General features: G+C 61.8%; 3 protein-coding genes across 3 annotated transcripts in view; 2 read left to right on the top strand and 1 right to left on the bottom strand.

Annotated features, from left to right (window-relative positions):
* The first annotated feature begins 1,611 nt into the window (after positions 1-1,611).
* TBCB (tubulin folding cofactor B) lies at positions 1,612-4,720 on the top strand. Its single transcript, XM_084502048.1, has 6 exons — positions 1,612-1,775; positions 2,344-2,487; positions 3,527-3,623; positions 3,725-3,916; positions 4,340-4,412; positions 4,497-4,720. The coding sequence occupies exons 1-6, from the start codon at positions 1,638-1,640 to the stop codon at positions 4,609-4,611; spliced, it is 759 nt and encodes a 252-aa protein (XP_084358174.1). The 5' UTR covers positions 1,612-1,637; the 3' UTR covers positions 4,612-4,720.
* A 1-nt stretch (position 4,721) lies between these two features.
* Positions 4,722-8,292, top strand: TMEM160 (transmembrane protein 160; the record flags this gene model as incomplete). The annotated part of the gene is made up of 4 exons (XM_084502047.1): positions 4,722-4,972; positions 5,052-5,971; positions 6,575-6,667; positions 7,419-8,292. 4 exons carry the CDS (start codon positions 4,722-4,724, stop codon positions 7,655-7,657), a joined length of 1,503 nt encoding a protein of 500 aa, XP_084358173.1. The 3' UTR covers positions 7,658-8,292.
* ARHGAP35 (Rho GTPase activating protein 35) overlaps positions 7,960-13,484 on the bottom strand; it is a 22,519-nt gene continuing 16,994 nt past the window's right edge. Inside the window, exons 5-7 of the mRNA XM_084502028.1 lie at positions 13,378-13,483; positions 12,763-12,868; positions 7,960-12,662 (exon numbers count right to left, since the gene is read on the bottom strand). Of these exons, the coding sequence (XP_084358154.1) occupies positions 12,302-12,662; positions 12,763-12,868; positions 13,378-13,483 (573 nt within the window). The 3' untranslated portion in view covers positions 7,960-12,301. The remainder of the gene's footprint in view (positions 12,663-12,762; positions 12,869-13,377; position 13,484) is intronic.

Below are 13,484 nucleotides of genomic sequence, written 5' to 3' on the forward strand. Positions count from 1 at the left end.
CCCCGTGCATTGGTTTGCTGAACTCAATGCGTTGCTCTCCTGCACCCCGTGCACTGCTCTGTAGCGCCCCATGCAGTGCTCTCCTTCAGCCCTCTCACTGCTTTGCTGCACGCCATGCACTGCTCCATTACAGCCCCCTGCACTGCTCTGCTGCACCCCATGCAGTGCTGTTACATCCCACCCATTGCTCTGCTGCACCCTGTGCATTTCCCTGCTGCACCCTAAACGTTGCTCTGTTGCACCTCATGCACTGCTCAGTTGCACCCCATTCGTTACTCTCCTGCACCGTACACATTGCTCTCCTGCACCTAATGCATTGCTCTGCAGCACCCCATGCATTGTCCTCCTGCACCCCGTGCACTGCTCTGTTGCAGTCAATGTAAAGCTCTCCTTCACCCCGTGCATTGTTCTCCTGCACCCCGTGCATTGCTCTGCTGCACCCTGTGAATTGCTCTGTTGCACCCTGAACATTGCTCTGTTGCACCCCATGCACTGCTCAGTTGCACCTCGTTCATTACTTTCCTGCACCATGCGCATTGCTCTCCTGCACCCAATGCATTGCTCTGTGCACCCCGTGCATTGTTCTGTGCACCCCATGCATTGCTCTCCTGCACTCCAGGCATTGCTCCCTGTTGCACCCCATGCATTGCCCTGCTGCGCCCCGTGCATTGTTTTGCTTAATGCCATTCATTGCTCTGCTGCACCCAATACATCTGCAGCACCCTGTGCACTGCTCTCCTGCACCCCGTGCATTGCCCAGCAGCACCCTGTGCATTGTTCTCCTGCATCCCATGCATTGCTCTGTTGCACCCCGTGCATTGCTCTGTTGCAACCCATGCATTACTTTCCTGCACCCAATGCATTGCTCTGCAACACCCCGTGCATTTCTCTGTTGCACTCAATGCCAAGCTCTCCTGCACCCTGTGCATTGCTCTGTTGCATCCCATGCACTGCTCAGTTGCACCCCATTCATTACTCTCCTGCACTGTGTACATTGCTCTCCCGCACCCCATGCATTGCTCTGCAGCACCCTGTGCACTGCTCAGTTGCACCCCGTTCATTACTTTCCTGCACCGTGTGCATTGCTCTGCAGCACCCCATGCATTGCCCTGCTGCACTCCATGCACTGCTCAGTTGCACCCTGTTCATTGCTCTCCTGCACTCCGGGCATTACTCCCTGCAGCACCCCATGCATTGCCCTGCAGCACCCTGTGCATTGCCCTGCAGCACCCCAGGCATTGCTCCCTGTTGCACCCCATGCATTGCCCTGCTGCACCCCGTGCATTACTTTCCTGCACTGTGTGCATTGCCCTGCAGCACCCCATGCATTGCTCTGCAGCACCCTGTGCATTTCTCTGTTGCACCCAATGCAAAGCTCTCCTGCACCCCATGCATTGCCCTGCAGCACCCCGTGCACTGCTCTGTGCACCCCGCCCCGCCCCGCCCCGCCCTTCCCGCGCCCCGCCCAGCCCCGCCCTCCCCCTCCCTCCCTCCCCATTGGCCGCTCCCCGATCTCCCCTCTCCCATTGGCCACCCCCTTGCCGGTGGGCGTGCCGCGGCTCGGGATTGGCTGAGCGGCGCGAGGGGCGGGCGGAAGCTTCCAGAAGCGGCGGCGGCGGCGGCGGCGGGGCCGCACCATGACGGCGGCGGGGCCGGGGCCGGGCCCGGGGCCCGGTGCTGGGCCGGGGGCGGTGTCGCTGGCGGTGAGCAGCAGCCTCAACGCCTTCCGGGCACACAAGCGCTACGGTACCGGGCTCACCATCGCCGAGTTCAAGGTACCGGCACCGGCACCGGGACCGGGACCGGGCCTGGGCCTCAGCGGGGCCCGTGACGGGACCGGGGCCGGGGCGGTGTCGGGAGCGTTGCCCTAAGCCCAGCCTCCGCCCCTCTCCCGGTTCCCGGTCCCTGGTGCCAGTTCCCGGTTTCCCCGTCCCCATCTCCCGATTGCCGGTTTCCCGGTGCCGGTTCCCGTTCCCTCTCCGCGGTGCCGGTCTCCCCGTCCTCGATTCCCAGTCCCCGGTTCCCGGTACCGGTTCCCAGTCCTTGGTCCCAGTCCCCAAGGGCCGTTTCCCCGGTGCCGGTTCCCAGTTCCCTGGTGCCGGTCCCTGGCTCCCGTTCCCGGTTCCGATTCTTGGTGCCCGGTTCCCGGTGCCAGTCCCCGGTGCCGGTTCCCAGTTCCCTGCTGCCTGTCCATGGTTCCCGTGCCCAGTTCCCCGGTGCCGGTCCCTGGTGCTGGTCCCCAGTCCCTGGCACCGGTTCCCATTCCCGGTTGCCGCTTCCCAGTGCTGGTCACCGGTTCCCGGTACCGGTTCCCGGTCCCCCAGCGCCTTCGTGTCCCCGCAGTGCAAACTGGAGCTGGTGGTGGGCAGCCCCGCGTCGTGCATGGAGCTGGAGCTGTACGGCCCCGCCGAGGAGCTGCTGGGGCGCCTGGACTGTGACGAGGCCCTGCTGGGCTCCTACCCGGTGACCGACGGTTGCCGAGTGCACGTGGGTCAAACTTCCCCGCTTTCCCCCTTTTTCGCCCCAAAATCAGGCTCTGAGACGCTGCCGCCCCTTTCCCAACCCCTTTCCCAACCCCTTTTCCCCCCCCCATTCTCACCCTTAAATGGGGGTCCCAGTAACGGTACCCGCATGGAAGATGCTCCCAGTCCCTTCCCATACCTCAGGGACCCCGCTTTTCCCCTTTCTCACCCCAAAATTGTGTTCTGAATTGTTGCTGTCCCCTTTCCCCCCCCCAACCCCTTTTCCCCCTTTCTCACCCCAAAACCAGACTGAACCACTACTGCCCCCTTTCCCCTCCCCAACCCCTTTCCCCCCTTTTCTCACCCCAAAACCATACTCTGAAGCGCTGCCGCCCCCTTTCCCTCTCCCAATCCTCTTTTCCCCCTTTCTCACCCCAAAATCAGGCTCAGAACCACTGCTGCCCCCTTTCCCCCAAAACCCCCCTTTTCCCCCTTTTCTCACCCCAAAACCATACTCCGAACTGCAGCCACCCCATTCACCCCCCAACCCCTTTTCCTCCTTTCTCACCCCAAAACCAGACTCTGAACCGCTGCTGCCCCCTTTGCTCCCCAAATCCCTTTTCTCCCTTTTATCACCCCAAAACCTGACTAAGAAACTCCTGCTGCCTGCTTTTCCCCCAATCCCCTTTTCCCCCCTTTTCTCACCCCAAAATTGTGCTCTGAACCACTGCTGCCCCCTTTCCCCTTTCCCCAACCCCCTTTCCCCTCCCCAACCCCTTTTCCCTTTTCTCACCCCAAAACCAAACTTCGAACCACTGCCGCCCCCTTACCCCCCCCACAAAACCCCTTTTCCCCATTTCTCACCCCAAAACTGTGCTCTGAAGCTCTGCTGCCCCATTTCCTCACCCCAACCCCCCTTTCCCCCCCCCAACCCCCTTTTCCCTCTTTCTCACCCCAAACCCAGACTCTGAACCGCTGCTGCCCCTTCTCCCCCCCCCAACCCCTTTACCCCCTTTCCCACCCCGAAGCGGGACCCCAAAACCAACGCCCCAAAACCCCCGCAGGTGATCGACCGCAGCGGGGCGCGCATCGGGGAGTACGAGGACGTGTCGCAGGTGCAGAAATACGAGATGCCCGAGAGCGACTACGACAAGCGCCCAGGTACGGTACGGGCGGCGGCAGCACCGGGGACCCCAGGAAGGGGGCCACGGGGACGCCCCCAGCCCCGTCCCCACGTGCCACGTCCCCCGCTGTCCCCGCAGAGTCCCTGCGGGCCTTCCTGAAGCAGCGGCAGTGGGGCCGTTACAACGAGGCGGCGGCGCGGCGCCAGGCGGCCGAGCAGGAGCAGCGGCGGGCGCAGGAGGCGGCGCTGGCGGCCGCCCTCCCGGTGGGCTCCCGCTGCCAGGTGCAGGTGCCAGGGCAGCCCTGCCGCAGGGGCACCATCATGTACGTGGGTACGTCCCCGACACCCCCCTCGGTGTCCCCAACCTCCCCATTTTTCCCCTTTATTTTTCCCCTTTATTTTTCCCCTTTATTTTTCCCCTTTATTTTTCCCCTTTATTTTTCCCCTTTATTTTTCCCCTTTATTTTTCCCCTTTATTTTTCCCCTTTATTTTTCCCCTTTATTTTTCCCCTTTATTTTTCCCCTTTATTTTTCCCCTTTATTTTTCCCCTTTATTTTTCCCCTTTATTTTTCCCCTTTATTTTTCCCCTTTATTTTTCCCCTTTATTTTTCCCCTTTATTTTTCCCCTTTATTTTTCCCCTTTATTTTTCCCCTTTATTTTTCCCCTTTATTTTTCCCCTTTATTTTTCCCCTTTATTTTTCCCCTTTATTTTTCCCCTTTATTTTTCCCCTTTATTTTTCCCCTCCTTCCAGGTCTCACTGATTTCAAACCCGGCCACTGGGTGGGCGTCCGCTACGACGAGCCCCTGGGCAAGCACGACGGCAGGTGAGACCCCCACACGCCCCCCGCGCCCTCCCAGCACCCATGGGTGCTGCCGGGCCCCCCCTGACCCCCTTTTCCCCCCCTCAGCGTCGGCGGCCGCCGCTACTTCGAGTGCCCCCCCAAGTACGGCGCCTTCGTCAAGCCGCAGAGCGTCACCGCCGGAGACTTCCCCGAGGAGGACTACGGGCTGGACGAGCTGTGAGGGGGGCGGCGCGGGGACTTCTCGCCCCCCTTTTTTCACCGTTTTCACTGTTTTTGTCCTTTTTTTTTTTTTTTTTTTTTTTTTTTTAATAATTATTATTGGTATTGAGGATGGCTCCGCCTCCCGCCCCTCCAGCGCTGTTTCCACCCCCCTCAAAGTGCCCCAAAAGCCCCCCTAGCAGCGGGGAGGTGGGGGGGTGCCTCCCCCAGCCCCAAATCCCCCTGAATTTCACCCATTTCCCCTGCCTGGCCCCATCGTGGGGGCGGGGCTTCCTAGCGACCACGCCCCCCACTCCAACACCCAATCACTGCGCGGGGGGCGGAGCCGGAAGTGACGGCGGCGCCGGAAGCGGGGCGCAGCGGTGAGTGGCAGCGCGGCCGCACCGGGGGCGCCTCCCTCCCCCCCCCCATCACCGCCTCCCCCCGGTTCCTTCCCCGCAGCCCCGGCCCCGATCGCTCCCCGGATGGCGGCGGCGGGCGGGGGCCTGCGGCGGGAGGCGCTGAGCCTCTACCGGCAGCTGCTGCGAGCCGCCGCCGGCAAACCGGGCTTCGCGGCGCGGATCCGCCAGGAGTTCCGGCGGGGAGCGGCGCTGCCCCCCCGGGACCGGCTCCGCGCCGAGTTCCTGCTCCGCCGGGGCCGCCGCCAACTGCAGCAGCTCCGGGCCCCCAGCACCGCCCGCATGGGCGTCTTCGGGGCCCCCCCCGGTGGCTGTGCCGCGACCGGGGCGGGTCCCGGTGCCGGGCCCGGTGCAGCTCCCGGTGCAGGCGTTGGGCCCGGAGCCGGGCCCGGTTCGGCTCCCGGTGCTGGGCCCGCTCCCGGTCCTTCTCCCGGTACAAGCGTTGGGCCAGGACCCGCTCCCGGTTCGGCTCCCGGTACCCGCGTTGGACCCGGTCCCGCTCCCGGTTGGGCTCCCGGCCCCTCCCGCCGCCAATAAAGCCCCTCGGGGGCCGTTCCCCGCGCCCGGTGCCGTTTATTGAACGTTTCATGGGGGGGGGGGGGACAGGGGCGGCTCCGGGACACCGGGCGGGGCCTCCCGGCGTGCCCCGCGCGCAGCCACCGGGCGGGGCCGGTTCCCGGGGGCGGGGCGGCGCTGACGGACGCGCGGCTCCGCCAACGGGCAGCGGGGGCCCCGCGGGACCGGCGGCGGCGGCGGGGACGGAGGCGGCGGCCATGGGCTGGTGGTGGGGAGGCGCGGGGCGGGCGGCGGCGGCGGCGCTGAGGAGGCTGCGGGGGGCGGCGCGGGGGGCGCAGGGGGGGTCCCGGTACAGCCCCGGCCGCCCCCCGCCGCCCCCCCCCCCGCCCGCCGCCACCGAGCTGGAGCGGGCGGACGCGTGGCTGCTGCGGAAGGCGCTGGAGGGCGGTGAGGGGCGGGGCTAAAAGGAGGTGGGCGGGGCTAAGGGGGTGGGCGGGGCTAGGGGTGGGGCTACGGGAGGTGAGCGGGGCTAAGGGAGCGCGGGTGTAGAGGAGGTGGGCGGGGCTAAAGAGAGGGGGCGGGGCTAAGGGAAGGGCGTGGTTGCGAAGGTGGGCGGGGTTAAGGGTGGGGCTAAGGGGATGGGCGGGGATAGGGGCGTGGCTACATGGGGTGGGTGGGGCTACGGTGTTGCGGGTCTGTTAGGTGGGCGGGGCTTCGGGAGAGGGGTGTGGCTAGCGGGGGGTGGGTGGAGCTACGGGTGTGGGCGGGGTTAATGGAGGGGTGGGGTTGTGGGAGGTGGGCGGAGATAAGGGAGGGGGCGGGGCCTTGCGGAGGGGGAGGCCAATGGGTGGGGTTCGGAGGGGCGGGGCTACATGTGGTGGGCGGGGCTAAGGGAGGGGGCGGGGCTGTGGGGAGCAGAGAGCACAGGGGTGCTGTAGGGGGTGGGAGTAATGGAAGGGGCGGGGCTTATGTGGGCGTGGTTTTATTGGGGGCGTGGCCGGGGGGGAGGGGCGTGGTCAGGGGTGATGGGGACCCCCCCGCCCCCCCCAGGGCTCCTGTCCTGGTTCCGCAACGGGCTCCTGGCCACCGGCATCGGCGTCATCTCCTACGTGCAGAGCGACACCGGGCGCGACGCCGCCTACGGTGGGTGGGGGAGGGGGCACCGGGACCCCCCCAGGGACTCTCCCCCACCCACAGCGCCCCCCCCACCCCGGGGGTCACCCCCCGAAGGACCCCGCCCAGGACCACCCCCTGGGATCACCCCCTCCCAGGGGTCACCGTCCTAAAGGAGCCCACGGGGATTTCCCCCCCCAAAAAGGGTCACCCCCCCCCCAAAAAAAAAACACCCCCTGGGTCACCCCCCCCCCCCCAGGGGTCACCCCCTCAGGGCCACCACCCACTCCTTGGGACACCCCCCAAGGGTCACCCCCTGAAAGGCCCCCCCCCTAGGGCGGCCCCCCCCCATGGCCAAACCTCCCCCAAGCCCCCAAAATCTCCCCCACACCTTCCCCCAAAACCCCCCAGATCTCCCCCAAACCTCCCCTAACCCCCGCAAATCTCCCCCAAGACCCCCAAATCTCCCCCAAAACCCCCAAATCTCCAACCCCCCAAAATCTCCCCCAACCTCCCCAAATCCCCCCAAACCATAAACCTCCCCGAAACCCCCCAAACCTCTCCCAAACCCCCTCAACCCCCCAAATCTCCCCAAATCCCACTCGGGGGGGGGGGGGGGCATCACCCCATAACCCCCCACCCTCCCCCATCTCTCACCCTACCCATTTTGGGGCCATTTCCTCCATTTCCTCCATCTCCACCCCGTTCCCCTCCCCAGCCATGCGCTGCCCTAACCCAAATCTTTTTTTTTTTTTTTTTTTCTTAAAAACCCCGTTTTTAGGGTTTTTCATCCTGGGGGGCCTGTGCGTGTCCTACGGGGCGGGCTCCTACCTGCTGAACCTGGTGCTGCTGCGGCGCCCCATGATGCTGCCGGCGCCCACGGCCGCCGCCAACGCCGCCGCCGCCGCGCTGCTCGCCCTGCTCTGGCTCTGCGCCCTCTCCCTCTACGTCGGGCGCCTCGAGGTCGAGATCGTCCCCGAGGAGCCCCCCCCCGAGCACCGGCGGCCCCCCGAGAAGTAACTGGGGGGGGGGGTGGGGGGACGACGACCCCCTGAAGAGAGAGCACGCTGCCAAAAAACGATGCGAAAAAAATCGCCAGAAAGGGTGAAACGGCGCATGAACCCCCCCCCCCCCCAAAATAGCGCATCAGCCCCGAAATGTTACAAAAATCCTGAAATATCTCCACAAATCTGCATGGATTAACCCCCCCTCCCGCCCCCTGGGTTGGGGTTGCTTGCTCCGCCGCGCTAGGGCCTGGTTTGGTGCCAAAACTCCCTGTTTTGGTTGCTTTGGATTTATTTTCTCACCTGGGGAGGGGACGGAGGGGTTGTGCCCACACCCCCTGAGCGCAACCTCACCCCAAGAAACGGGGGGGTTCACGTGGAATCCACCCGAAGCAGCTCCCGCTCCCCAAAAACCCGCGTCTGCGTGGTTCCGCTGTTGGGTTTTGTGTTAAAAAAAAGGAAAAAAAAAAAAAAGAAAATTAATAAAAAAAAGGCAGGGAGGGGGTGGGGGGAGCTCCCGGTGTTGCGGCGCGCCGAGGTTTTGCTTGCACGCGGGTCGGGCGCCGTACTGGAAACGGGCGTTTTTGGACTTAATTCTTCGCAGCCCTCACCCTGCTGGGCTGGGCTGGGCAATAAAATTGGTGAAAAAGCCCCGTTTCTGCCCAATTTGCTCACTGGGGGGGGATGGAGTGGAGGCACCGTGGGGTCAGGATGGGATTTTCCCTGCGGAGCGAGGGGAAACCCCGCTGGTGGCCGCCGCTTCCCTCCCTGCAGCAATTTGCCCCATTTTGGCCCAGATAGGTTAAAAATTGGGGGAAAAACTGGAAAAGCCAAGAGCAGACGGGGCCGCAGCTGCTCGCACTGGTGCCTCGGCTGGATTTTGTACAATTTTTGCCCAGAAAAACCTGATTTGGGGGCAAAGCCGAGCTGGGGAGGCCCCACCAGGTGCCATTTGGGGGCTCCCAGGGTTTTGCCGGCCCCCAAAAAGCTCAAAAACCTCCCCCAGCCCCTAAATTTCCCAGCAGAAATTTGAAGCACCCAGCGACTCCTTCAGCTCCCAGCTTGCCGCTGGCTCCCAGTTTGTGAAGCCCGGCGGGGAACTGGTCCCAGTTTGCCCACCGCCCCCGCACGAGAACGCCGCAGCAAATACACCATTTCTTGTTGTATTTTTTTTTTTTTTTTGTTCTTTTTTTTGTTCTTTTCTCTTTAAATTCAGCAGTAAAAGGGCTCGTCTGGCCCCGAGCGTTAAACATTTTCATGCACTAATCGCATCGGCCCTGGAAAATACCACAAATTGTTAAAAACGTCCTTAAAAGAAGCATAAAAGGCAAAGTCTATCACCAAGAACTACGGGATGGAGTTTGTTAGGCCCTAAAATACAAAGAAAGAACCGTTACGTTTTTCTCTTTACACGCAGCCGGCGCTTTTTTTTCCTGCGAAACCCCGCGTTTTGGGGAGCGGCCCTGCAGGAGCGGCTCCTGGCTCCTTCGCCAGTGGAAAACACCCAAAAAAGACGAAAAAAATAAGCCAGGGGTGGCCCAAAATCCAACTTTTTTTGGAGAAATTTATTCCCGTAGTGATCGATTTTTATTTTTTTTTTTCTGAGGGTGGATTTTTTTTTTGTCCTGATTTTTTTTTTTTTATTGTACACCGGAGGAAAAAAAAAAATGGAAGTTTTTATTTAAACAATAACTTACGTCTTGCTTCAAAGCTACATTTCAAATACAACGTCCCTATCGTGATGGGGAGGGGGGGGGGTTACAAAAAAAAAAAAAAAAAAAAGGGGGTGGATTTCAGCCTAACAGGAAAACCTATTACACAGGGAACGGGACAAAAAAAAAAATAAAATTAAAAAAAAAATCCCCAAAAATTGGGCGTTCTGCCCCAAACCTGGCCGCGGGGTGAGGGCGGCAGCGGGCGCAGGGGGTGAGGAGGGAGCAGGATCCGGCCTAGGGGCCGAAGCTCTCCCGGGGGACTGCAGGGAAGGGGGGAAATGGTTAAAACGCAGTGTTTTGCCCCATTTTGGGGCGTGGGGAGGGAAAGGGGAGCAGCAGCAGCGAAGCCGCATGGAGACGGCTCCCGAAGTGCCCAAGGACTTGGCTCCGGGGGCTCCGAGTAGTGTTTGTTTTTTTTTTTATTTTGCCTATTTTTGCCTTTTTTCCAGCCGTTTGTCAGCACTGAAAAGTGACGAATTTGATCCCCCCGCCCCCTCCAGCTGAGCAAAAAGGCACCAAAATCCCACTTTTTTACCAGGAAAAAGGCCACCTCCGCCCGCCCGGGCCCTGACACAAGACCTCCCTTGGGTGAGACTCGGGGTTTTGCTTCGTTTCTGTTTTGCCAGTTTTTAAAAAGTAAAAAAAAAAAAATAAAAAAAATCAGAAAACAAAAAGAAAACAAAAAAAAAATAAAACAAAAACCCAGCGGCCGCTATTTACACCAACACTTTCGTTTTAAAGCATGAGAATATAAAATCTGGAGAATTGGGGGGGGGAAAAAAAGCCCTTTTGAGGGTTTTTGCGGTCCGTAACGAAGCCGCCCGCGCCTCCCCCTTCTTCTGGTTTTGTGGTTTTTTTTTTGGGGGGTGGGGGTCCTGCGAGCGGCGAGGGAAATCCTGGGGGAAAAACGAGGGAAATCCTGGGGAAACAGCGGCGTTAAAGTGCGAAGAGACCCGGGAGGGGCGGGAGGAGCCTTCCCTGTGCTCTCCCAGTGGTACCATGAAAATCCAGTTTAAAGCCGCCCCCGGACTGGGGGAGGCCGACGGCGGTGGCAGGGGAAGGCTCGGGCATCCTCGCCGCGGTCACGGCAGCCAAATTCCGGGTTTCCTTCCCCAAAACGACACCCACCCAGCCTCCCCTTCAAAATCAGCACCGGTGTTTCTGAAGGAAAAGGAAAAAAAAATGGGGGAAAAAAAAAAAAAAGCCAAAAAAAAAAAAAAAAAACAAATCCAGACAAAATGGGGTGGGGTCCCCCTGGCTCCCCTCCGGTAAGTGCTTAATGCCAGAATTCCTGGAAATGGGGAGAAATCGGGGGGGTTCCCGGCAAAAAGGCAACGCCGAGCGCCCTCGAAGGTTTTGCTGCTCTCTGGTGCTCGCTTGCAGCACGATTTTGAGGGAAACGGCCCCGATTTTGGGTCGGTCCCAGGGAGGTCAGACAAGGGCTGGGTGCTTCTGGAGGGGCCTCGGGGCGTGGGATGGGTCCTGGGGTGCGTCGGGCCGGGGTGGGCGAGCCTTGGAATGGGTTGGAAAGCGTCGGGTGAGCCTTGGGCCACCTCGAGGGAGCCGTGGGCCACCTTGTGGGAGCCGTGGGCCACCCGGCGTGAGCCTCGGGATGGCTCGGGTGGTGCTGGGGGGGCGTTGGGCCACCTCGTGGGAGCCTTGGGGTGGTTCAGAACGCGTTGGGCAACGGCTTGGGCTGTGCTCGATGAGCCTTGGGGTTGCTTGGGCCACGTTGGCTGGGCCTCGGGCCACGTTGGGTGAGTCTTGGGCCACGTTGGGTGAGCCTCGAGGTGGTTTGGGCCACGTTGGCTGGGCCTTGGGCCACGTTGGCCGAGCTTTGGGTCACACTGGATGAGCCTTGAGATGGTTTTGGCCACGCTGGATGAGCCTTGGGCCACCTCGCGGGAGCTTTGGGCCACCTCGTGAGAGCCTCGGTTGGTTTGGGACCGCGCGGGCCCAACTTGAGCCGTGTGGGACGAGCCTTGGGCCTGGCGGGACCGCGCTGCATCACGCTGGAGGAGCCTGGGGTGTGGTGGAGGAGCCTCGGGCTGTGCTGGACTACATGGGATGAGCGTTGAGCCATGGCAGATGAACCCTGGGCTGTGCTGGACCACGTAGGATGAACGCCGAACCATACCAGATGAGTTCTGGGCCACGTCGGATGAGCCACGGACGGTGCCGGACCACGTCGGATGAACACTGAGCCACATCAGATGAAACTTGGACCACGTAGGATGAGCCCCGGGCTGGGCTGGACCACGTTGAGTGGGTGCTGGACCACATCAGATGAACCCTGGGCTGGGCTGGACCACGTTGGACGAACACTGAGCCACATCAGATGAACCCTGGACCACGGAGGATGAGCCCCGGACTGTGCTGGACCACGTTGGATGGGTGCTGGACCACGTTGGATGGGTGCTGGACCACGTTGGATGGGTGCTGGACCACGCTGGATGGGTGCTGGACCACGCTGGATGGGTGCTGGACCACGCTGGACCACATCAGGAGAGCCTCGGGTTGCACAAGACGCCGCCAGCTGAGCCCCAGGCCGTTTATTCGCGCCGTGGCCGCAGCCCGCAGGACGCGAGGGGCTTGGCGGCGTCGAGCCCCGGTGGCTTTCCGCTCACGTCCGCAGCCAAGCCCAAAGCCAGGGCTCGGCCCCCACCCTCTCCTCGCCCCCTGACGGAAACCAAAGGGGGGGCAAAAATCCTCCCGGGGCCAGTCCGGGCGCCCCAAGTCTGCGGTGGGGTCAGGAGAGGGCGAGCACAAGCCCAGCGCCCGCCGCCCGTCTCCACGTGGCGCCTGAGACCAGACCGAGAGATTTTTTTTTTCTTTTTTTTTTCTTTTTTTTTTTTTTGAAGTTTTCTTTTTATCCTCCCCCCCCCCACCCCCTTCTCTCCCTCCATCTCTCTCTCTCTCTCTCTCTCTCTCTCTCTCTCTCCGGCTCACAGCGAGTGCTGCTCCGCGTGGAGCGGGGCCGGGAGGAGAGGTTGGACGGGCGACTGCGGCGACGGCGGAGGGGTCTGGGGGGGCGAAGGCTGGGCCGTGCCCGGCGCGGCGGGGAGGAAGGGGGCGCCGGTGGGGGCGGCGGATGGAGAGCCGGGGGCGGCACTGGGGGTGTCGAGGATGGGCCGGTTGTAGAAAAAGAAGGGGCACTGCTGGATGAAGAGTTCGATGATTGTCTGGTAGGTGCGGGTGGCCGTCAGGGCGTCCATGGTGCTGAAGTCGGGGCGCATCAGCGTGGGCCAGAAGCAGATGGAGAGGTTCTCGCTCGTCATCAGGTTCACCCGGTGGTTGTGGCTGACCCTGCGGGAGGGGACGAGGCCGTCGCGGGGACGATCCCACCGCCGGCCCAGCCTGGCCCCACAGAGACCCCCCCCTCGCGCCTCCGAACCCCGGTACGTACTTGTTCAAGTGCCCGATGACGTATTTGAAGACCTCGTAGTTCTCCTTGGGAAACTTCCTCAGCACCTCCTTCAGCGCGTGGAGCTTCTGCTCCCGGTCGTTGATTTCTGTCAAGAGAGAGGGGACAGATGCAGGGAGGGAAAACGGGGAAGGACGCGGAGGTGGCAGCCAGCGGGGGCTGCCCCGGCTCTGCTGGCCCCCTGAGACCCCTTCCGAATGAGGGGATTTGGCTCAAAAAGCACCAGCAGGCATTAGAAACACTCCGGAGTAACAAGCGACGCTAATGAACCACTCATTAGCACTGTGAGGTACGCTATAAAGTAATTATCATGCCAAAAGGCAGTAATTAAAATCAAAATGACGCCGCCGGCAGCCACCCCGAAGGCTCCTCCGCTGCCACGCAGATGCTCAGCGCGTTTCCCCCACGCACCTCGTGTTTGGGTTTTTTTTTGGCAGATTTTATAAAAATCTTGGGCAGACGGTGCTGGGAACGTGGTGGCAGCGAGGGCCAAGCACCAGCACATTTTGGGGCACAAAACGTTCCTCTGACGGTGTTCGGGAGGAATTTGGGGTCCTGGAAGGATGAACAGCGGGGTCCAGCCCCGGTGCTACTCACTGTGGGCCTCCACCAGCTCGATCTGCATGTTGTACGGGACCAGGGGGTCGGGCAGCTCCGAGAAGAAACTCTTCATGGCCCCGGCCACAGTGTTCACGGTGAAATCC

Source organism: Aythya ferina, assembly GCF_964211825.1.
Source record: "Aythya ferina genome assembly, chromosome: 35".
In the NCBI taxonomy this organism is placed as follows: Eukaryota; Metazoa; Chordata; class Aves; order Anseriformes; family Anatidae; genus Aythya; species Aythya ferina.